This window comes from Aedes albopictus, chromosome 3 (assembly GCF_035046485.1).
Source record: "Aedes albopictus strain Foshan chromosome 3, AalbF5, whole genome shotgun sequence".
NCBI classification, from domain to species: Eukaryota; Metazoa; Arthropoda; class Insecta; order Diptera; family Culicidae; genus Aedes; species Aedes albopictus.
In genome coordinates this window covers 326832583-326855619 of record NC_085138.1, presented here as the reverse complement: position 1 = coordinate 326855619, position 23037 = coordinate 326832583, and the positions used below count along the sequence as shown (strand labels likewise).

The 23037-nt window shown below is 41.9% G+C and overlaps 1 protein-coding gene across 5 annotated transcripts in view; it reads right to left on the bottom strand.

Moving 5' to 3' along the window:
- Window positions 1–23037, bottom strand: part of LOC109426928 (proton-associated sugar transporter A) — a 47932-nt gene that overhangs the window by 3931 nt on the left and 20964 nt on the right. Inside the window, exons 1-5 of one of the 5 annotated variants that reach the window (XM_029865299.2) lie at window positions 22196–22684; window positions 11783–11851; window positions 10726–11038; window positions 10355–10617; window positions 10012–10293 (exon numbers count right to left, since the gene is read on the bottom strand). In XM_029865299.2, coding sequence (XP_029721159.1) covers window positions 10012–10293; window positions 10355–10617; window positions 10726–11038; window positions 11783–11819 — 895 coding nt within the window. In that variant the 5' untranslated portion in view covers window positions 11820–11851; window positions 22196–22684. Of the gene's footprint in view, window positions 1–10011; window positions 10294–10354; window positions 10618–10725; window positions 11039–11693; window positions 11736–11782; window positions 11852–22195; window positions 22685–23037 lie in introns of those variants that run through there. The other 4 variants (XM_029865298.2, XM_029865301.2, XM_062842872.1 and 1 more) reach the window with 4 other exon arrangements.

Genomic DNA, 23037 nt, shown 5'->3' with positions numbered 1-23037 from the left:
ACAGGAAATTCTGAAGAAACCCTTGAAGGGATTCTGTGCAGGATTCTGGAGGAATTTCTAGAGGAGTCTTTGAAAATCCATGAAAGATTCCGTCAAAGAACTCTTGTGGAAATTTCTGAAAGATTTTTGGAGTCATTTATGGAAAAGTTTATGACCAAATCTGTCGACAAATTTTTGGAAGAATTTTATGACAAAGTCATTTGATAAACATAAAAGGAGTTTTTGACGGAATCCTTAGAGAAATGAATAGAGGAATTTTAGAAAAAAATATTGCAAACATTTCTGGTGAAAGTCCAGTAGGAATCATCAGAGGAAGTTCAGGAGAAATTATAGCAGAATTTTTGGAGGAATTCTAGTAGAATCCAGGAGGAATATTCGACGTAACTCTTGAATCCAGGAAAAAATCGGAGGAATTGAAACAATCTTTCCAGGAAAATTGTAATAATCGGTACAATATTACCAATATCCCAAAGGTTTTCTCCAAAACTGTCGAGCATTCTAAAAATTCTTCACTTTCTATGCTGAAAAAAAAATAAAGGTCTCACACGTGCTCCGAAAACAATTAAAGTATTTTTTTTTTTTTTTTTGTTTAAAATTTGGTTTTATTCATTTGTCTATTCAGGGTGTTTTACAAATAGTATTTACAATTTATTATTCTAGGTTTAAATGAAAATTTAGAGCATCTACATCGATTCTTCCGTTACACTCGTTAACAAAGGTGACGTATTTCACAAAAATTTTCAAGATATTTATTCGCCTAAATCTGTTCATGCCCGTCAAAGCAGGCCTCAGCAGATCTTCAATCGTCAGTCTTCTCCATCCATTCATTACGGCCGCCAGCCTCTGCTGCAGGACCGTCCAAGCCGGGCCAACACGAGCACAGCCGCAGAATTTATGTTGAAGTGTTTCTGTTGTTCGTCCGTCACAATTGGTGCAATTCTCGTCAGCTACTCTCTGCATCACAGAAAGCAGTTTCCTGTGCTCCCACTTCTCGTTTACCAGCAGGTAGAGCTTCGATCGGTCTGTCGATGAGAGTTGTTTGTCTTGGATGTTGCACCAAACACGCGGCCAGTCAATTCTTGGATTGTTTCGTTCCACTTTTGGCTGCTCCGTTAGCTGAACGAAGTGCCTATGGATGAGATCGGCGGAGGGGTTTTGTTGGATTAGATTTGGAATGTGGGAATAGTTTGAAAGGATGATTCTAATGTCGGGATGATCGATTGGAATTACTGGGTGGGGATGATCGTGAAATATAAGGGATTTATAATAAGGAAGGGAGTCGATCTCTTTTAAATGGCGATTGATAGCAAGAGATTTCGCCTTGAGAGCAACCAGATGAAGATTTAGCCCTCCATGTTCCTTACTACGAGCAAGTTGCATGATCGGAACGCGAGCAACAATTCCTCTCCATAGGAAATTACCCATCGTGGAAGTGATTTTTGCTGTGTGTATGCCTAGAGGCGGCAATACTGACGAGACGTACCACAGCTTGGACGTGCCGAACGTGTTCAGCATAATCACTTTCTGGTGGAGAGTCAGCGTACGCAGACCGTGCAGCCACATTTGTTGAGCGAACTTACCCACCAGCGCATTCCAGTTCATCGTTGTCATCAGGCGAATTGAATTTGCGAAGGTAATCCCCAATATTTTAACTACATTGGCTGTTTGTAGCCACTGGGTATTGATTTCGTTACCCTCGCAGAATCCAACGTTTATTGCGACCGTTTTGCGTAAATTTAAACGGGCACCGGCAACTGGTCCAAAGCGGGAGAATATTTCATTGATCATTTCGATCTGCTCAGCTGACGTCACGATGACGCTGATGTCGTCGGCATACGCTACCAGCAGGTCGTCGCCGCATGCTTGCTCGAGCCGGCACACCAGGGGATGGAGGTATAACACGAAGAGGTGCATGGAGAGTGGGTCACCTTGCCGGACCGAACGTTGGATTTCGAACGAACGCGAGAGACGTCCGTTGATTAGCAGCCGGGAGGTGGATCGGCTGGCAATAGTCGAGAGAAGAGCGATGAGTTCCCGATTGAAGCCGAGCGAACGCATGGTGTCGAATAGGAAAGAGTGGCGGACCCGATCGAACGCATTTTCCAGGTCGAAGCTGATGAGTTTACCGGCGCGTCGGTGATGACGAAGACTCGCAATCCGATCTTTCAGCGCGAGAGTAGCTTGAAAGATGTTACGCTCCGAGTTTGAGCATTTTTGTCCGTCGCTGAGAATGCGGTGGGCTCTCATTACGCACTCCAGCCTGGATTTTAGGATGCGGGAGAGCAGCTTGTAATCGCTGTTAAGCAGCGAGATGGGACGGTATGATCGGGCCGTGTTATCTCCTCCCTTCTTTTTGACCAGAACGATGATGCCTTCCACAAATGCAGGAGGGAGATTACCTGATAGGGCTTCGTTAAGCAAGAGATTTAGCTCCCTGTGAATAACATCAAACACACGAAGATAAAATTCTCGTGGTATGCCGTCGTTGCCGGGGGAGCGCTTCGGGGCACTCGCTTTTATCGCAGAGAGGATTTCTGCGGTGGAGATTTCGTCTGTGCAGGCTTCATTGATGGGATCATCTGGGGGAATCACACGATCGCACTCAAAGCCCTCGTTGTTGTTATTGACTGCTTCTTCCGTGTAGAGACTCGTGAAAAAGTTTAGCAGATTTGCTTCGATCGCTGGCGGTTCAGCTACGACCTCATTCTCCTCAGTCCGCAGCTGCGTTATGATCGTTTTCTTTCTTCGTCTCTCCCCCAACTGAAAAATGGACAGTGGTTCGCCCGCCAAATATGTCGAGTTGACACGCATGAACATGTGCGAAAAATTACGTTGCAATGCCAGCATCTCTCCTTTCAGCCGATTTATGGTGGTCAGCATTTCGGGGTGCTGATAGTAGCCGTCGTACGCTTGCCGTAGTTGCGCATACAGACGCTGGTGGGCGTCATGAAATTCGTCGAAGACGATTCGCGATTTGCGCTTGAAAAACGTTCTGATTTTGGGCTTGGCGTACGACAGCCACCACTCCATCCACGAGCCGTAGGCTCTCCGCTGCCGGGTCCAATATTGCCACTGTTGTTGGAAATCTTCGACGTTTTCGTCGGTGAGAAGATGCGGTCTGAGGGACCAGAAACCGCGCCCGGGCTCATGTCCTAGCTGGGGAAGGCAGAGTCGGAGTGTTAGCGCTTTATGGTCTGTAAACGAGCAGACATGGGTATGCGCGGTGCGCAAATGATCTCGCAAACTACTGCTGACATAGATGCGGTCAAGACGTGATTGCGCATTCCGACAAACGTACGTGAAGCCTGAATCACGCGGGCACAGCTTTTCCCATGCATCGTGGAGCTGCAGCTGTTGCACAGCTGTTTTGAGAGCCGGGCTGGTATTCGGGCTAGAAGAATCGCATGCGCGCAGTACGCAATTGAAATCGCCAGCGAGGATTACGTGTTGAGAGGGATGGCGAAGGTAGTAGGCAAGCGTGCCGTTGAAAAATTCCTCCCGGGCTGCTCGCTGAGCTGTGCCGGATGGAGCGTAGATATTGCAGATTGTAGTATTGTGCACTCTCAGAGCAATCAGGCGGCCGTCCAGACTCTTCTCGACGTGAGAGACCTGAATGTGTTGCTTCAGAGCCACAGCCGTTCCTCTCCTCGTGTGATCTACATTGGAGAAAACGACAAAGCCAGGCAAGGAGAGCTGTTCGTTCTCTACCTCTTGCAGACACACAATGTCAAGGTTTAGGCTGTTGATGAAGCTGCGTAGCGCCGCAAGTTTCGTGGGATTGGTAATCGTGCCGATGTTGATGGAAGCGATATTGTACGACGTGAGAGCCATTTATAGTTGCCGATCTTCACCCTGCTCGTCGTCCTTGCCTTCTCGACGGGACTTTTTACCGGGTGGGCGATGCCGGCTTCGGCTGCTGCTCGTTGATGCAGATGATTCGTCCGACTCGTTGCCATTGCCGCTCTTGCTGTGCGATCGCAGCACATATGCAGGCTTTCTGAATAGATCAGCAATATCGGTGACCTCAGAAGCTTTTGGTGGAGGCCGGAGAGACGAAGATGTGGCACGAGTGCTCTGTGGCTGCTCGCGGGGGAAGATTGTCAAGTCAACCTTGTCGGGTTGACTGTTGGCTTGTGAACCCGAGGCAGACTGTTCGGTCTGACTGGGAGGCTTCGGCAGTTCGGGAAAGGCAGCCGATGATGTTAGTGCTGGCGCTGTAGAACTTTGACCTGCCGGTTTCGTGTTCGGTGGTCTCGCTCCAGCCGACTTTTTGGGTGGTTGACGGTTGCTACTTTGCTTCGCTACGTTTGCGTAGCTCTTCTGCACCAGCAGCTTTTTGTTCTGGACACATGATATGCCAGAGTGTGCCCTCTCCTTGCAGTGTTTGCATGATAGGAGCTGCCCCTTGTAAACGACGAACGCCTGCTGCCCATCGATGGTGACCCAAGAGTCGATGTTTCGCTTGATCAGCATTCGGGCTGACCACACTCCGAGTGGAATACCACCGAAGTCGAAGCTCTCACCCCACGTTAACTCGCGAATCGCGATCACTTCACCGAATGCACTCAAAAACTCCACGATCTTCTCTTCCGTCACATCTTCGGGGAGGTCGTGGACCTTCACTTCAACACTTCCATCCTCGATGGTTAAACGAAGCGTGTACTTCTTTCCCTCCAATTCAACTTCGTGTCGTCCATCATGTTCGTCCACTATTTTTTGTGCGAGCGTCAGGTCGCTAACCTTAACGAACGCACATTGTTCACCTCTACTGCACTGTAGTCTTTTCACTTCTTCCTTCTTCAAGCCGAGGACCGTGCGGCAGAAGCCATGCACTTTCTCGAAAGACGGTTTCACCGGAAAGGTCGAATAATCGATCCTGAAGGTGTTTTCTCGCCTCATCGCGTAGCACTACACACGCGACGCGGCACTGCGGCGATAAACACAAAACGGCAGAAAAAATGCTTGGCTTAAGAGGAGCGCAATCGTTAAAACACGTCCGTGTCTCTCAGAAGCTGAGCGATAACTGGAGTATTACAGTTTATAAATTACAGGTGGAAATCGAAGCTCGTCGTATTTGATAATATAGAAATTACTAAAGTTCGATTTATCTTGCGACTTCAAATCTCTTAATGAATTAAAAGCTGAATATAGCATTTTTCGATCATTTGAAAATATTTCTTACTTCAGAGTGATGAACATCATGTTATTGGCGGGTTTGTGAGACAAATCGAATAATTTTATATAATAAGTATTATAACTTATTTAGTAAACGAGTTTGATATCATAGCAAATTCTGCTCTCCGATTATAATAACATATTAATATCAAAATTTTGTTAATGAAATATTTTCCGAATTCACTGTTATTAAGTTGTTATTGAAACTAACAAAACAAATTATTGAAATGGTTTTCCAGGAACATTTTTTTGTTATGGAATTTGATATTTTGCCGCTTATGACAGACAAGTTTATAACACAATATGTTATGGTAATAAACTTAAAAATAATCCATTTAATTATTCAGTTATTTTGCCCAAATAACACAGCTCCTTATGCTGTTGTTATTCCCTTCTGCTCGGGGATACCTTTACATTTATCCAGAAGATAGCCCTGAGCTTTTCTTTTACAATGAAATCTCTTTTATGCAGATTTAATTTCAGCTGGTCAGAACAGTGAGAACTGTTTTAAAAGCTTTTGCTGCTAAGATTGAGATGGGACTAAGGGGAATTCCTGGGGATATCAGGGGCGTTTAGAAAAGTTAAAGGATGGTTTGGGCGATTTCCAGAAATGATGCCCAGAGAGTTTCAGATTTGTTTTAGAAGCTTAAAAGGTTTCTTCCAAGACGGTTCAAGGACCCCCTAATTTAAGAAGGATTCAGATCACCAGGACTGCATCTGAATGCTCCCTGAACCCCCTTCAGCACTCTTAAATGCACTTAAAACTCTCCAAAAACCTTGATACAGTTAAACTTTTTGTGACCCCGAAACGTCCCTAAAGCACCTCTAGGATCCTTCAAAACCTTCTGAGACCCCGCAGCTCCATTGAAACCCCTTTAAACACCGCTGAAACCCCCAAGATGCTACTGAAACTACATTAACCTTCCTTTTGCATTAAGGTAATTTTAGCTGCCCAAGCTCAGATACCATTTTGTAACGAGAGACCTGATGTTATCTGTCTTTTCATAACTTTTAAAAATGAGCAATTTGGAGATAATATCAACCATTCCGAGATATGGGCATCTGTAACCGGTTCCAAAACGTGCCCACAGGGAAAATGTCGTTTTTTTTACCTGGAGGAATCTCTAAAGAATCTCTGGGCCTGTAGAATTATATGGAGGAACCCAGGCCGAAATTCATTGAAAAAATGCTGGAGGAATTCCTGGAGGAAACTGTGAAGAAAACCCTGGAGAAATCTCTGGATGATTTTGTTTTTCGAGGACTCCCTGGAGGATCCCGCTGAAGATTTTCTGGGGGAACTCAGTGGATTTCCTGTAGGTATCCGAAATAATTCCTAGACGAAATTCATAGGACCTCTTAGAGCGATTTCAAATGAATAGCAACATGACTTCCTGGAGGAATCCCTGGAGGAATCTCTGGAGGAATTTCTGGAGAAATATCTGAAGGAATTACTGGAGGAATCCTTGAGGAATCCCTGGAGAAATCCCTGGAGGAATCCGTAGAGAAATTTCAGGTGCAAACCCTGCTGAATTTCCTGGAAGAATTCTTGCTGAAGTTCCTGGAGGTATCCCTGGACGAATTCCTGGATGATTTGCCGCAAAAATTTCTGGAGGAATTCCTGCCGTAAATTTTCTCTAACACTCTTGAGGACCCCTGAAACATCGTGGAACGCCTATGAGACCACGGTAAACCACCAGAGACTCTCTGAAAACGCCATTGAAAACCACTTGGAACGCTTTTGAAATGTCCCAAAAGCCTCATATACTAAGCGCCCCTCCGCCTTTTCCGAAAATGCAAAAAAAAAACTCCCTTCACGCCTTTTCCGTGCACGGTTCTGTCCGGCAGCGTTTAAGGAGAAAGGCAAAGGATGTCTCAACAAGATCTAAGGGTATCCTAATGGGTCTCAGGAATGATTTGAAATAGGTTCCAGGGGGTTTCAGGGTAGTTCATAGGCGTCACGTGATTTCAGGGGAATTTCAGAACAATTTCAAGGTATTCAGGGGTTTCAGAGGCGTTTGAAGAGCTCTCTGGGCCGTTTCTGGAGGCCCTTTCGGGGGTTACAACCAGAGATTTTCAAGGAAGGTTTCAGAAATGGTTTCATAGGCGTTTCTGAGGACCTGAAGATTTTTTCAGTGGCGTTTCAAAAGGTCTCAGGTAATTTCATATATTTTCTGGAGAGTTTAAAAGAGTAGCAGGGCATATCAAAGGAAGTTTCATGGGTTTCTAAGGATTTCAATGGGATGTCTGATGGGTTTTAGAGGTTGTCAGGGATATTTTAGGGGATTTTTAGGACATTTTCGGGCATTTCAGGAAGGCTCAGCGGGTTTCTGGGAGTTTTCAAGGGCGCTTCAGAGAGCCTGATCGGTAAATTTTAGTGGGTTTCAGAGGCGTTTGATGAGCTTTTATTAAGGCATTCATGGGAATTTTAGGGAATTTAGGGGTGCATTCAAAAAATTACACAGACTTTTTTAGCATTTCCGAAGAATTTCATTGGATTTCAGAGGCATTTCAATTTCGGTGGGGTATCAGAGTCTTAAGGGAATTCACTTGTAATCTGATCACAGGGATCACGGGTGGGTCTGGAGATTTGAATCCTTCTACACCGCTTTCATACCCTTGAAACGCTCCTGAATAAGTTCCAAATTTGAAGTTCCTAGGGAACCTCCCTGTAACCTTATGTAACTTCCCTGGAACATCCCTGAAGTGCCCATGAAATGCACCCAACACTACATGGAATCACCTAAAACCCCCACCTAAAGTGGGGAACTTTAATGCCCATGAAACTCTCTATAACCCTCCTCTTTTAAGCTCCCCTGGTACTCCCATGAAACCTTCTTGGCTGAAAATTCCCGTTTCTCTAAGATTCACCTTCAAAACATCTTGTGAGGAATATTGAAGGCTCACTATGAGACGCACAGAAATTACGGTAGGAAAGCTGGGAAAAGTCCTAGAATCCTGACTAATATCTAGAAAAGAATTCTTGCGAAATGAGGAATCCCAAGAAGAGTGTATAGGAAAATCATTAGAGAAACTTCAGTAGAAAATCTATCCCAGATTTCCGTGAGAAATTTGGGGAAACCACTAGTGGAGCTAGAGTTAATTTTTCGCTCCTTCAAATGCAGGGCTCGCCGAGAGCACACTTTTCTTAGCGCGCTTAGAGCTGACAAAGGGGGTGGCAAAATGAACTCTTGTTACGGAAAAATGACTACCTACTTGAATTTTGGGGGGTTTCTACAGAATTTCCAAAAGGAAGTTCAGAAAAAAAAACTCTCTAATGGAAACTCTTAGACATCTTAGAAAACTTCTGTAAGAATTTCTAACACTCTGGAACCAATACGAGTAAAATGTGTAAGAGCAATCTCAGAATGAATTTAAAGAATAATCTCAGTAAGTATTCGAAGAGGAAATCCTGATAGAATTTAAGGAAAAATCCCTTGGGAAATTTCTTAAAGAATTTTGAACATAATTTAAGAAAAGAAATTGAATTGAACATTCTTAGGAAGAATACTTGTGCCCGAAGGTTTCCTTTAATTCACCAGCATCCGTTAAAAAAACCGGCCCACCTTTTTCACTTGATTAGTTTTTACCGTTCTATCCGGTTACACTCGACAAGTATTTTGGAACATGGTTGTTAAATTATGAGATGAGATGTTTGTATTGAGGTTTGAAGTCTAAATCAATCAACAAGGTGAAGTTTTAAATTTGGTAAAATTATGGTTAACAATGGTTTTGATCATTGTAATTATTGAAAATGCTGTCCTCTACCACAATTGCATTTGAAATGAACATCAGTATTTAGAGTAATGTGATATCTTTAAATCTTCAGAATACTCAAAAAGCACTTGTTCTTATGTTATCCAAAAACTTTTTGATCAAAGCATGGAGTATAAAATAATAGTTCATATAATGCTCCTTATTAGACACTAAGAAAATTCTAAAATTATAGGAAGCATTTTTAAAACAAATTAAAGACGTGTTAAAACAATATCAAAATTCGGATTTAATTTTTGAATAAGGAATCTATTTTTTTTAATTTTTCTGGAGTAAATAAAAAAGTGAATAGTGTCCTCAAAAAAAAAAGTTCATTATTTATGAAATTTTAAAAATTTTCTGATTTTTTGGCAATTCTTGGCCGGGCTGCTAGTGTATAGATATTGGCTTCCTCGGTTTAGGCTCAATCTAAACGTCTCGTTTCGGCTGGCTTTATTTGGCGGTTGATTAAGTAGTTTTCCCCTTAATGAAGGCCAAATAAAGCCAGCCGAAACGTCGGGTAATCCAAAACTAGCCGTTTTAATTGACTTTAGACCGAGAAAACCAAAACCTGTACATATTTTCTAATTCAAATTCGGTCATTTTCTGAGAAATTAAGATAATACATATGTGGAAGGAATTCTTTGTGAACTAGGAAAAACAATTTACAAAGAAACGTTGAATCGAAACTTTTGCAAATCAGTTTTTCCAAGTGATATAAGGCGTCATCAAGGCTTGACAACCTTGCAAGGCCTTGGTGCAATCATGCTACGACTTTGTGCCCGACTACGTAGTTTTTAATGAGTGAAAACGAGGGTTATTGTGGCTCGGGGTTTTGTGTCTTCTTCAGAGGAAACCGATTTTGGTTTTACTCTTATTAGGGGTAAAAAATTAACCCAACTTCAGTGTCTAAGCGTCGGGTAAATAATTAACCTGGTTTTGCCACATTCAAAACTGCGTCGCTATTTGAATCTCAGATTAATCCCCTTAGTCGATTCACCAAAAGATAGAAACAATCATTTGAAAAGAATAAGGAAATGATCGCGCAATTCTCTATTACTATTCTATACTTGATCTAATTCTCACCTGGCAAACAAATATCCAACAGATAGGCACGAGCCGGGGTCTGCGATGTATCGGCACTGAAATCCAACAGCAACGTTCCCAAAATGGTGAAGAAGATAGCCCACTTGAAGTCCATCTCGTGATCAATAATCTCGTTCTCCACCCGATAGAAATCGTACGGCATGAAAGCCGTAAGGTTGGAATTCAGCACCTCGCTGGCATTACTGGCAGCTTCCGGGAAAATTTCCCCCAAATCTCCAAACCAACGACCCACGTTCTCTCCGAAGGGCACCAGAATGCAACCTAAAATGTAGGAAAATAGATTTGAAAAAGTTTTACTTTTGTACAAGGCGAAGAACCTCACCTAGCACCATCGTCACCGACAGGCCCAGCAGGATCGGTCTTCGGCGGCCCATCTTCGCCTTGCATCGATCGCTATACGTTCCCAGAATTGGCGCCAGGAAGAATCCGATCATCGGCGAAATGGCCCAAACCAGTGTCATCAGCTGGTGTTCAACGCCAATCCCGAGCAAAATCGGCGTAACGAACGCCGTTTCGGCCGAGTACACAAACTCGATGCCCATGATGACGAACGACAACCGGATGAAGTCCCATCGTGATTTGTTTCTGTCGGTTAGAACAAGGTAAAAATGCATATGTTCAATTATAGTTGTTGACAAAGACCGTAGCGATTCGGTCATAGAACACGCGTGCACTAGGCTGCGCATAACTCACCGAAACACATGCGAGTAGTCTTCCTTGTAGCGTTGAGCGTTCTGCTCGCGCACTCGCCGCAGCTCCCGAACCAGTGGATCGTTCCGCTGTTCCGAGTGGAAGTTGCTGATCGCTCCGGACACCATTTCTGTGCCGTCCTCCTGCGGGCAATCGCAGACAAGTTCCGGAACGTTTCCGTTCGAATCGGATTTACCCTTGGCGGTACTGCAGGTGCAGCCGCTTTTCCGTCGTTTCCGGTCGATGGGCTGCTGTTGCTGGCGATCTGTCCGACTTCGTGGGTTCTTCCAGATCGTGTTGCTCTCGAGGATACTGGCTGCAACGACATTGAGGGCACACTTGAGTTTCCGAAACATGGCTTTTCGTAGGGGTCGCACAGGGTTGGTGGGTGCCGAAGAAGGATTAGTGCCCGTGTTTGTAGATGACAGCATTAATTGGGTAATTGGGGAAAGTTACGAGGTGTGGTGGATTAATATCAGAAAAAAAGGAGTGAGGGAAAATAGTTTCGAACAAGCACTTGTTGATCGAGGCAAACAAATGAGAGAGAAAACCTGGTCAATGAGCCGATGATTTGCTGATAAGGATTTCATGATGCTCTATGGTTGATTGCCCGGTTTCGTATTGCAACTGAGCGACGTGCCACGTAATGCTGCAATCATGACGACGCGACGACGCTTTGATTCACAGTGGCAGCCGGTGTGATTCTGCATGATCAGAAAGGTGTCAAAAGGGTATGGTTTAGTGATCACCACTGTAGTAGCGCGATCGATATGGTTCGTTACACGCCAATTTTGTCTCGGTGCAAGTTCAAACTGTGCATGTAAACCGTCAACAGAAGCTTCTTGTTTTAGAGGGTGTGAACAAAGTGTGATGTTAGAATTAAACAGTTGGGTTAAAGTGGAAGTGGTGCCTTTACAGCTGCCATGAAAAAGGTTGTTTGTTTAGTGCATGCGTAGTTTAAATTTTCGTACCTTTGAAGCACACCACTGCATCGTTGAGCTTTCCCATGCATGCATGGGTAGTTTAAATTTTCATGCATGCGTAGTTTAAATTTTCGTACCTTTGAAGCACACCACTGCATCGTTGAGCTTTCCCATGCTTGCCGTCGGGCTCGATTCTGCAGCTGAATCTTTTTTGTATATATGGTTCGATGGAAGTAATCATTGCAGATATACCAATTGGAAAGAGAAATTGAACATAGTATATAACACCAGTTTTAAGGTTGTCGATTTGATACGAAGAGTCAATGTTACGATTTTTGACACTTCTTCTTCCTTGTGAGATGTGTTCTAGAAAGTTTTACCAGAAGGAATGCTGATGCGCAGTATAAGCTATTGGTGATTGTTTCATTAATGTTATCATTAGATTTAATAGTTACATTCAGAATTCCATCACTTTTATAAGGACTTTTTTTTATTCTTAATCACTTAACCTAATTCACAGCTCTATTGTCCACTGGGGCACTACGTGAGCAATTTCAATTGACAGCTGCACTTACATTTTGTACAGCGCCTAGATTATATTCTACTTTATCGAACTGGTTGCCTTTCTGCTGCTTTCACTTTTTCTACTTTATACCTAGTAGAATGATGAGCACAAGGATGATGATGGATGGCCGTTGTTCCTTTCCAGTCCGATTGGGGGTCCATTATGAGTAGCAGTTCGCCGATGACCAGGTATCCGGGTCCGTTTGAGCCATAGGGCTCAGAAGAGGGTCAGTGTCAGTTGCTCTCGGGGGAAAAGCAACTGACGAAAAATTGCAAGTGCCGGGGCTGGGAATCAAACCCATGACCATCCGCATATAACGCGAACGTGTGACCAACTACGCCACGGGCCCAGGCAAATTATAAGGACTTTCCCCGACAATTTCTCTTAAAGTTCTTCCAGCCGTTCTTAAATTATTCATGTGCTATTTTTAAAAAGACTCTCTCTCTCTCTCTTCTTGGCGTTACGTCCTCATTGGGACAAAGCCTGCTTCTCAGCTTAGTGTTCTATGAGCACTTCCACAGTTATTAACTGAGAGCTTCCTCTGCCAATGACCATTTTGCATGCGTATATCGTGTGGCAGGCACGAAGATACTCTATGCCCAAGGAAGTCAAGGAAATTTCCTTTACGAAAAGATCCTGGACCGACCGGGAATCGAACCCGTCACCCTCAGCATGGTCATGCTGAATACCTGTGCGTTTACCGCCTCGGCTATATGGGCCCTAAAAATACATTCAAATAATAATTGCGTTGCAAAAATCGTCAATAATTCAAAAATAACTCTTCAGGAACTCTTCTGCCATTTTCTTTAACATCTCTACCGCAATAATTCTTTAACAGCTCCTCTGGTAATTCATGCTGAAATTCATCCGGCAATTCTTTTAGCGATACCTCCAACAATTTGTTATTCAATTATCGTAATTCCTTAAAAAAAATATTTTGGAAATATTTTTAGAAATTCTTCAGGCATTATTTTGTGAATCCTTCGAGCATACGTAAATTGATCCGAAAAAATCTTGAAAAAATTCTATGGAAGTTAATTTAAAAATTTCTTTTGGAGTTTCTCTGGCAATACTTACAAGAATTCCTCAGTTTTTTTTTAAATTTTCTTCGTGTATTCTTTCAGCAATTTATCCAATTGTTAGAGAATTGTTACCGGTATTTATTATGACATCTTCCAAAAATTTATTGTGGAATTCTTCTGGTAGTCCAATTTATGATTCCTTTTGCTAGAAATGCTTTTTCAGAAAGTCTCTGAGAATTATTTCCTTCGAGAATTCAGTGGAGATTTTTTTCAATTTCATGAAGAGTTTCTCTGTAGCTTTTTTGTCAGAACAAACTCTGAAAACATTTAAAAAATAGTACCAGTTAAAAGAACGTAATGCTAACAAGCAATTTCATATGAAATAGCTCGGGCAATTATTTTTGGAACTATTTCCTCATTTTCGTTTCGAATCCTTTAAGGAATTCACTCAGAAATTACTCGGTGTTTTTATAAATTAGTACTGCAGCTAGTACTCTGTATTTCTGAGTTCGGCGTTGAACCATTCAAGAATTTCTTAGTCAATTTCTTAAGTACTTCGGCGTAGAGGTGTGGGCCACGCCGGCGCCGCCGCCGATTTTCGGTTCACGCCGCCGCCGCCGCTTACGCCACCGAGTTCCAATTTTCTACGCCGATCTCAAAAACGCATTGATGAGTTATTATTTCTTGATTTATTTCATTACAATATTTCAAGCAACTCATTGGAGTCATCTGTATACATAGCATTGTTAGGTCGTTTTCAGTGGTGGTGCATTGTTTTAGTTTAAAAATTATACTCAGTTCCACCGGTAGCTGTTCTAAATTCTAAACTTCGTATGTCGCGTCAATAGATGAATTCCTTCCCAAGCAACACACATGTTATATAAAAGTTACAACAGCGCAAGTTTTGGTTGTATAGAAGTTTATTTGACGTTATTCCAACACAATGTGAAAATTACGTCAAATTAACTTCTATACAACCAAAACTAGCACTGTCGTGAACTTTTATATAACATGTGTGTTGCTTGGGTTGCGAAATCGCCAGAATTATAAAAAAGGAAGAATAGCTAAAGAAATTATGGAAGACGGCTTCCTCAAATTTCGAAGGAAACCGTCGGAAGTATTTCTTAGTAAGGACCACTAATGTGGTCCTTAGTTGTAGACGATCTTCTATGAAGCTTGAAGGAAAGAGGTTTCAAAGTTGTGGGCTTTGCAGACGATATAGTCATAATAGTGAGAAGAAAGTATGACGAAACTGTTTCGGAGAGAATGCAAAGGGCTCTAAACTATACACATTCATGGTGTCTTAAGGAGGGCCTAAGCATCAACCAGTCAAAAGTCGTAATTGTCCCTCTCACTAGGAGAAGGAAGATCAACCTAAGCGCTTTTCGGCTTGGAGGGATACAAATTCCCAGGTAAATTCGGGAATTTATGCAGGAAATCCTCCAGGGACTCCTTCAGAAATTCTACCAGGAATTTATTCGGGAAGTTTTCCAGGGAATTTCTTCTACAGGGATTCCTCTAGAGATTCCTCCAGGAATGTTTTCGTGGTTTCCTCCAGAAATTGCACCAGGAATTCCTCCAGGAATATACCACAAATTTCTCCAGAGATTCCTCTAAGGATTCTTCCCCCGATGATTCCTCCAGTATTTCCTCCAGACATTCCTCCAAGAATTTCTCCTGGAATTCCTCCAGAAATTCCTCTGGCAATTCCTCCTGGAATTCATCTGGAAATTTTTCAGGAATTTCTTCAGGAATTGGTCCATGTCTTCGGAAATGCCTACAGCAATTCCTCCAGGAATTTTGCAGGTATTCCTCTGGAAATTCTTCCAGGGTTTCCTTCAGGAATTTTTGATCCAGGGATTCCTCCGGAGATTCCTCCAGAAATTATTTCACGGATATTTCCCCAAGAATTTCTCCAGGGATTTGTCCAGGAATGTTTCCTAGGTTTCTGACAGGAATTTTTCCAGAAGTACCATCAGGCTTACCTCCTGAGGTTCCTCCAGGAATCCCAAGGATTATTCCAAGAGTTTCTCTAGAAATTTCTCTATGGTTTCGTACGGGAATTTCTCAAGATGTTTCTATAGAATTGCACCAGGAATTTCTTCAGCAATTCCTCCAGCAATTGATCCAGGAATTACTACCGCAACTTCCCGGAGATTATCCAGGAACTATTTCAAGAATTCGTCCAGGATTTCTAGCATGAATTTCTCTTGAGATTCCTCTAGGATTTCTTCAGGAATCCTCCAGGGTTTTCTTCAAAAATTTCCTCAGAAATTTGTCCCGGAATTTATCCAGTAATTATTCCAGATATTCCTCCAGCACTTTATTCTCTAGGAACTCCTTCAGGAACTCCTCCAAGAATTCCTGCAGAAATCACCCCAGGTATTTTTGTCAGGAATTCCTCCAGGAATTTCTTCAGGAATTGATCCAGGAATTTCTTCTGAAATAACTACAGCAATTCCTCCAGGTATTTTCCCCAAGAATGCCTGTAGGGATTCCTTCAGGAATTACCCCCAGGTATTTCTTCAGGAATTCCCCCAGCAATTTCTTCAGGAATTGGTCCAGATCTTCGGAAGTTCCTACAGCAATTTTTCCAGGAATTAATCCAGGAATTTCTCCTCCAGGGATTCCTCCAGAAATTATTTCACGGATATTTCCCCATGAGTTCCTCTAGGGATTTGTCCAGGAATGCTTCCTAGGTTTCTGACAGGTTTTTTTTCCAGAGGTTCCTCCAGAAATCCCAAGGATTATTCCAAGTGTATTTCTAGAAATTTCCCTATGGTTTCCGCCGGGAATTCCTCAAGAGGTTTCTTTAGAATTACACTAGGAATGACTTCAGAAATTCCTGCAGCAATTGATCCACCCAAGTAACACACTGGTCACAGAAGAGTCACGGCGGCGCAGGTTTTTGTTGCGCAGAAGTTACTGTGACTTACTTCTAGCAAGTTAGTGTTTATTTGTCAGAAGTAAGTTACAGTGACTTCTGCGCAACAAAAACCTGTGCCGCCGTGACTCTTCTGTGACAAGTGTGTTACTTGGGCAGGAATTACTACCGCAACTTCCCGGAGTTTATCCAGGAACTATTCCAAGAATTCCTCCAGGATTTCTTGCATGAATGTTGGGATTTTGAATTGAACACCCCTAAATTCTACGACCGATCCTAGAATACCGTGCAATTGTATTGAATTCAATAAAGCTTTAGTTTGAGTTTTGATCTGTAACTGATCGGTGTTGTTTCTACAGGTGCTGTAGTCGAGCTTCGAAGACGTAATCCGAACGATGGATGGGTATAGTGGTTCACAAACCGGGCAAATCAACATGAATTCCTCCTGAGATTCCTCTAAAATTTCTTGCATAAATTCCTCCTGAGATTCCTCTAGGATTTCTTCAGGTATCCTCCAGGCAATCCTCCAGGGTTTTCTTTAGAAATTTCCTCAGAAATTTGTCCCGGAATTTATCCAGAAATTATTCCAGATATTCCTCCAGAATTTCATCCAAGCATTTCTCTAGGAACTCCTTCAGGAATTTCACCAAGAATCCCTGCAGAAATCACCCTAGGTATTTCTATCAGGAATTCCTCCAGGAATTTCTTTAGGAATTAATCCAGGAATTTCTCCAGGATTTTTTTTTCTGAAATAACTACAGCAATTCCTCCAGGTATTTTCCCGAAGAATACATGTAGGGATTCCTTCAGGAATTACCCCCAGGTATTTCTTCAGGAATTCCTCCAGGAATTTCTTCAGGAATTCCTCCAGGAATTTCTTCAGGAATTCCTCCAGGAATTTCTTCAGGAATTGGTCCAGATCTTCGGAAATTCCTACAGCAATTCCTCCAGGAAATTTTCCAGGGAAACCACCGGAAATTCTTCCAGGGTTTCCTTCAGGAAATATTACAGAAATTTCTCCTCCAGGGATTCCTCCAGAAATTATTTTACGGATATTTTCCCAAGAATTCATCTAGGGATTTGTCCAGGAATGCTTCCTAGGTTTCCAACAGGATTTATTCCAGAAGTTCCTCCTGAGGTTCCTCCAGAAATCCCAAGGATTATTCCTAGAGTTTCTCTAGAAATTTCTCTATGGTATCCTCCGGGAATTCCTCAAGAGGTTTCTTTAGAATTACACCAGGAATTTCTTCAGAAATTCCTCCAGCAATTGATCCAGGAATTACTACCGACACTTCCCGGAGTTTATCCAGGAACTATTCCAAGAATTCCTCCAGGATTTCTTGTAAAAATTCCTGCTGAGATTCCTCTAGGATTTCTTCAGGTATCCTCCAGGCAATCCTCCAGGGTTTTCTTCAGAAATTTGTCCCGGAATATATCCAGAAATTATTCCAGATATCCTTCCAGGCATTCCTCCTGGATTTAATCCAAGCATTTCTCTAGGAACTCCTTCAGGAATCCCACCAAGAATTCCTGCAGAAATCACCCCAGGTTTTTTGTCAAGAATTCCTCCAGAAATTCCTTCATGAATTTCTTCGGGAATAACTACAGCAATTCCTCCAGGTATTTTCGCCAAGAATACCTCTATGGATTAATCCAGGAATTCTTCCTGAGATTCCGCCAGGAGTTTGTCCAGAAGTACCTGCAGGCATTCCTTTTGAGGTTCTTCCAGTAATTGCTTCAGGGATTCCTCCAAGGATTTCACTTGGAATTCATTCAGCGATTCCTCCAGGTATTCCTGTAGGAATTCCTCTAGGAATTCCTTTGGGAAATGCTCCACGGATTCAACCAGGAATTCCTCCAGGGATTTCTATAGGAATTTATCTGGGGATTGCTCCGGGAATTCTTCTGGAGGTTCCTCCCAGAGTTCCATCAGGAATTCATCTAGGAACTTATCCAAGGATTATTCCAGGCATTCTTCCAGGAATTTCTCCAGGGATGCCTCCAAGAAATCCTCCAATTATTCCTTCAAAAATTCCTCCAGGAACTTCTCCTGGGATCCGCCAGGACATTCTCCATGATTTCCTCCAGAGATTCCTCTAGGAATTGCTTCAGGGATTTCTCCAGGAATTCCTTCTGTGATTTCTCAGAGAATTCCTTTAGGAATTCCTCCAGAAATTCCTCCAAGGATCCATGCCGAAATTTTTTAAGGAATTTTTTTTCCTGATGCGGTTTCTTCAGATTTTTTTCCAAGGATTCATCCCATAATTGCTTTCAGAAACTCCTCCAAGGAATCGTATATTATTTATTCCAGGCATACCTGCATTTCCTGGATTTCCTGAAGATTTTTTGAATTAGGTACTTGAAGGATTTCTAGATTAATTGAAGGATTTCTAGAGGAATATCTCCAAGAAATCATCCAGGTATTCTTTCAAAATTATCTTCGAGATATCTTTATTGAGTTTATCCACAGATTTATTTAGGAATCCATCCATAAATTTCTTCAAGAGTACACCCTATAGTTCCTGCAAAGTAGTTTATTCATAAAGTCGTCCTGCGATTCTTTCGTGAATATATTCTGTAATTTTTACACAGTCACTGAGACTTACTTTAAACATATAAGTACGTACACGCTAGAAGTGCTTTCGGACATTTCTCCAGGTAATTCTTCAGGAAATCACCCAGAGAAGATTCTTTCGAAATTCTCCCAGAAATTGTCCAGAAATAGAAATCCAAATTCCTTCAGGTGAATTCTAGGATTTTTCTCCGGAAGTACCTGCAAGAAATTCTTCAATAATTTCTCCATGGATTCCCTGCAGAAATTCTTACAAGCAGACCTCGAGGATTTCCTCCACTGATTTCAGGGCTTTTACGAGAATACATTCAAAAAATCTTCCAATAATCCTTCCGGGAAATCGTCAATCAACGTTTCTATAAGATTATGTTCTGAGTGATCTGAAAAACCAGAAATTGGAACCGCTACCAGTACCACGCTGATTTGTATAGAATAGGCGAGGTTTTTTTAACTTAATGTACAAAATACAACAGCGTGACTGCTGAAAAGTGCATGCTTTTGTAGAATATAATGTTATTATTTTCAATTTCATCGTGTTACGTTTAGTTATAAAAGGTAGTTGGTATAAATTTGCTGAGGCTGCTCAAAACACCCGCCTCCCTCTTTAACCGAATAGCTGTCTTCTTTTTTTTTTTTTTGACGTGACGTCGAAACTAGGATAACGCCTGAATCTCAGCTTAGAATGTTATGAGAACTTTTAAAGTTACTATAACTTCCTCAATGAACATATGAATTTGTGCAGACGCACAAAAACTCGATGCCCAAGAAAGTCAAGAAAATTTATAGTTATCGACTAGAAACCACCTTCAGCATGGTTTTAATTAATATACTCGCGTTAATGCTTCAGCTATATGGGTCATTTAACATGTAGGGGTCCAAAAACTTCTGCTGAATTCCATTTAAATTTCCAACAGTTTTTTTTTTCTACATGGTATTTGAATTCCACAAGGAAGCATTCAACAATATTTTGCGATAATGATGCTAGAAATTTCAGAGGTTCTTTGGAATATCCATTAAAGAATACCTTTGCAAACTAAAGATTTAATTTCTAAATAGACGATTTTGGACAATGATCTTGTAAAGTGTGACATGTTGAGATAAGTCTCTAATAACTATCAATTTAAACACATATTATGTCAAATCAATATCTATTATAGATCTATGTTTATCATTAAGACAGTGGTTGTTAATTTTTTTCTAATTTCCATATATAAAGTCATGAACAATTTCTGGGGGGGGGGTGGCCTGGCCCCCCTGGCCCCCCTCTAGCTACGCCACTATTCCGCACGTTTAGAATACGACGGGAATGCATAGTGTGTGCTAGACTACAAGAATACATCATTCTAAGATAGTTTGCAACCACCGTCGGATTCTCTAACTTATATTGAACCCGTGAGATCGATGGACCAATGTTACCTTACACTTGTAATTTTTATAATCATCGTATAAATAATTTTGAAAAAGTTCCAAAAACCAAAATCGACAAAATGGTTACTTACACCCCTGGGCATCTGGGCCCCTCAATTATAAGCTTCTATGTTCTAACAAAGTGGTCATATTTTGCTCATATTTTTATGGTTTGTTTATCTTCGTCATTCCAATAAATCCGAATATAATCTGTCCCAAAAATCGATAACTAACTACATTTGATTCACACATTGAGCTGTCTGATAAGTAATTGTACCTACCTACCTGGTTTATAATGATGGGAGGCACAGTTCTGAAGTTCGAAAATTGGGACAATTATGTCAATCGTGCTATGTCCAGTAGCCGTTTGTCGTATCCAGTTCTGTCTGCTTTACTATTATGGGCAAACAAGCGGAACTAGTAGCAGCAAAATGTAACATTCCAACTCAAATAATGAGCGAAACGGCCATGTAAAAAGTGACCATGAACCTACTGATTCTGTTCAACTTTTATTTTAGTTGAAGCACTATTATGTTGGCACCTTCTCAAGGGATATGCAGTCCATTTGGAATACTGCAGATTCCAGAGGTTTCTTTGAAAGTCCTAGATAAATTCATCCGGAGATTCTTTAACAATATCGTCTAGGATTTTTTTTAAATTCTCCTGCGATAACTTCAGACTCTAGAATGTCCTCCAGAAATATCTCCAAGAACTCTTTCTAGATTTCTTCCATAGATTGCCTTTGAAATCATTGCATGGAATACTCTCAAAAATGTTTCTCCGATTCCTTTAAAAATTTGTCCAATAACTTTTTGAGTAAATCTTGCATAGATTACTCTAGAGCCTCCATGAATTTCTTCAAAAAAATCTCAGATTCCTTCAGAACTTCCTCAAGAGATTCCATCATAATTTATTTCTGTGATTTTTGGAGAAAACTTTTTATGAACTCTATGGACTCTTTTAGAAAAATCTCGAGGGATTTATTTCGAAAAATTCCTTCAAAAAATTAGAAATTATGATTTTTTTTCATAAATTCAAAATGTTTCTAAAGAATCTCGTCCAAGGATTCCGAATGAATTTCATCAATTTCTGTGGAGATTCTTTCGAAAGTTTCATCAAAAAATCGCAAACAAAACTTTCAATAAGTTCTTGCAAAATAAGCTCACAAATTCCACTAGAAATTACTCTTAAATCTTCTAAACTTCAGAAATATCTCCAGAAATTCCATTTTTTTTTCAAAAAAATTCTCGTTCAAAAATTGTTCGAAGGATTTTTTTTTTTCAGAAAGACATAGAATCTCCTTCAGAGATTCTTCAATAAAATCTATAAGAAATTATTCCATCTTCGAAAATTATTTCGGAAATTACTACCGTGTGTCTTTATATCTTGCAAGTGAGTAACCTCAGTCAATGGGTTAACGATAACACAAATGATACCTTTATGCTTGCACTAGTACATCATCCGGTACATGTGAAGGCGGTTCTGGCTTCTGCAAGCGGGTTGGAACTAAAATCCAGATGAATTCAAAACAGATGTGCACAATGTAAATGTAACATAACAGTTAAAAAGAAGAGGACAGACAATAATGCGACAGTCAAAGTATTCAGGTCACATAATTGATCATAATTTGTAAGACCTCTTGAGACTTGCTAAAGCTTAATCCATCCGGTACGGTTGTTTTTCCTTCAGTCTAGGTTAGTAATATCAACTGACTTACTTTCAATTGGTTCGTCATCCAAAACAACTCAACATCACCACAAAGCTGTTGTGCAAAACAATAAAGTTATTGCACTTGTCGGAGGCATTAACGGCTTAGTTCATTTCTTCCCAAGCACCATCACTCACTCGGTCACTGATAATAAACGCACATTATTGCATCGAACCGTTTCGGTAGACGGATACACTTGAACAAAGTTGGTAATTCACTCGACGGAAATCTCCTCTCCTACGAAGAAAGCACTCGCCGACGACTAGTCTAGTCTGGTCCAATCGTGCTCTAAATCGTTATCATTGGAACCCCCTGAACCGGTCATTGGTACACTAAAGCCGGCTCCTACCTCTTGGTCCGAGTGACAAGAAATTTCTAATCTTTTTACTTACAACGGGAGCAGAACGACTCCTGAAGGCACCCCCGAAGCTGCGGCGTTAATCCGTTGCAACCGGTGGACTGTGTCTACGAAACGAGCAACACTCTCCCTCTATCCAAGCTTATATCGCTCGACCTCCCGGACGACGACGGCTGTTCACGACGGCGCGGCGCGGAAACCGTTCACCCGTGACTGATTCGTTTTTGATTCCCGATTCAAATAGGATTTTAATTCGCACACTTTCGCGATCGTCCGCCGCCGACAGTGCCGCCTTTTTCTAGCGCGCGGATGGCACGTGTGATACCAGCCAAGCCCATTGAACGGCCGACCATCAGCAGTGTCCGGACCACACCTTCCTCTTCGCCTGATCGCCACACGGAGTAGATCCAATCTCTCAACTCAACCCCCCAAATGGATCTCGAACCATTCGGTGCGAAAGTTCAACCGCGACTACCGATCGAACCGGCAGTTGCGGTGAGGATTACCTCTGCGCGGCGGCGAGGTGCCCCAAACACAATGCGATGTCCGGCCGGCGTCCGATGCACATGGGGCACTAGCAGAGGCACTTTTTTAAGTGGTCCTCACTCTCTCATCGATGACTGCGCGACAGCGAAGAGACTATTAATGGTAAAGCTTTAATCTGCTTTTGGAGTTCTTCTTTCCATCCGGTGATGAAGTATTGCATACTGATTCTAAATTATGACCACTGTTGTGCTCCTGGGCCTGACCACGCGGCAAATGTGGGAGATTAATGAGAAGGTTTTTTTTATTGGTACAAAATGGAAAGCAATGGTACTGATTACAGCAACAGACGATGTCATAATTCTAGGGATGATGAGACGATGCATTCTCCCG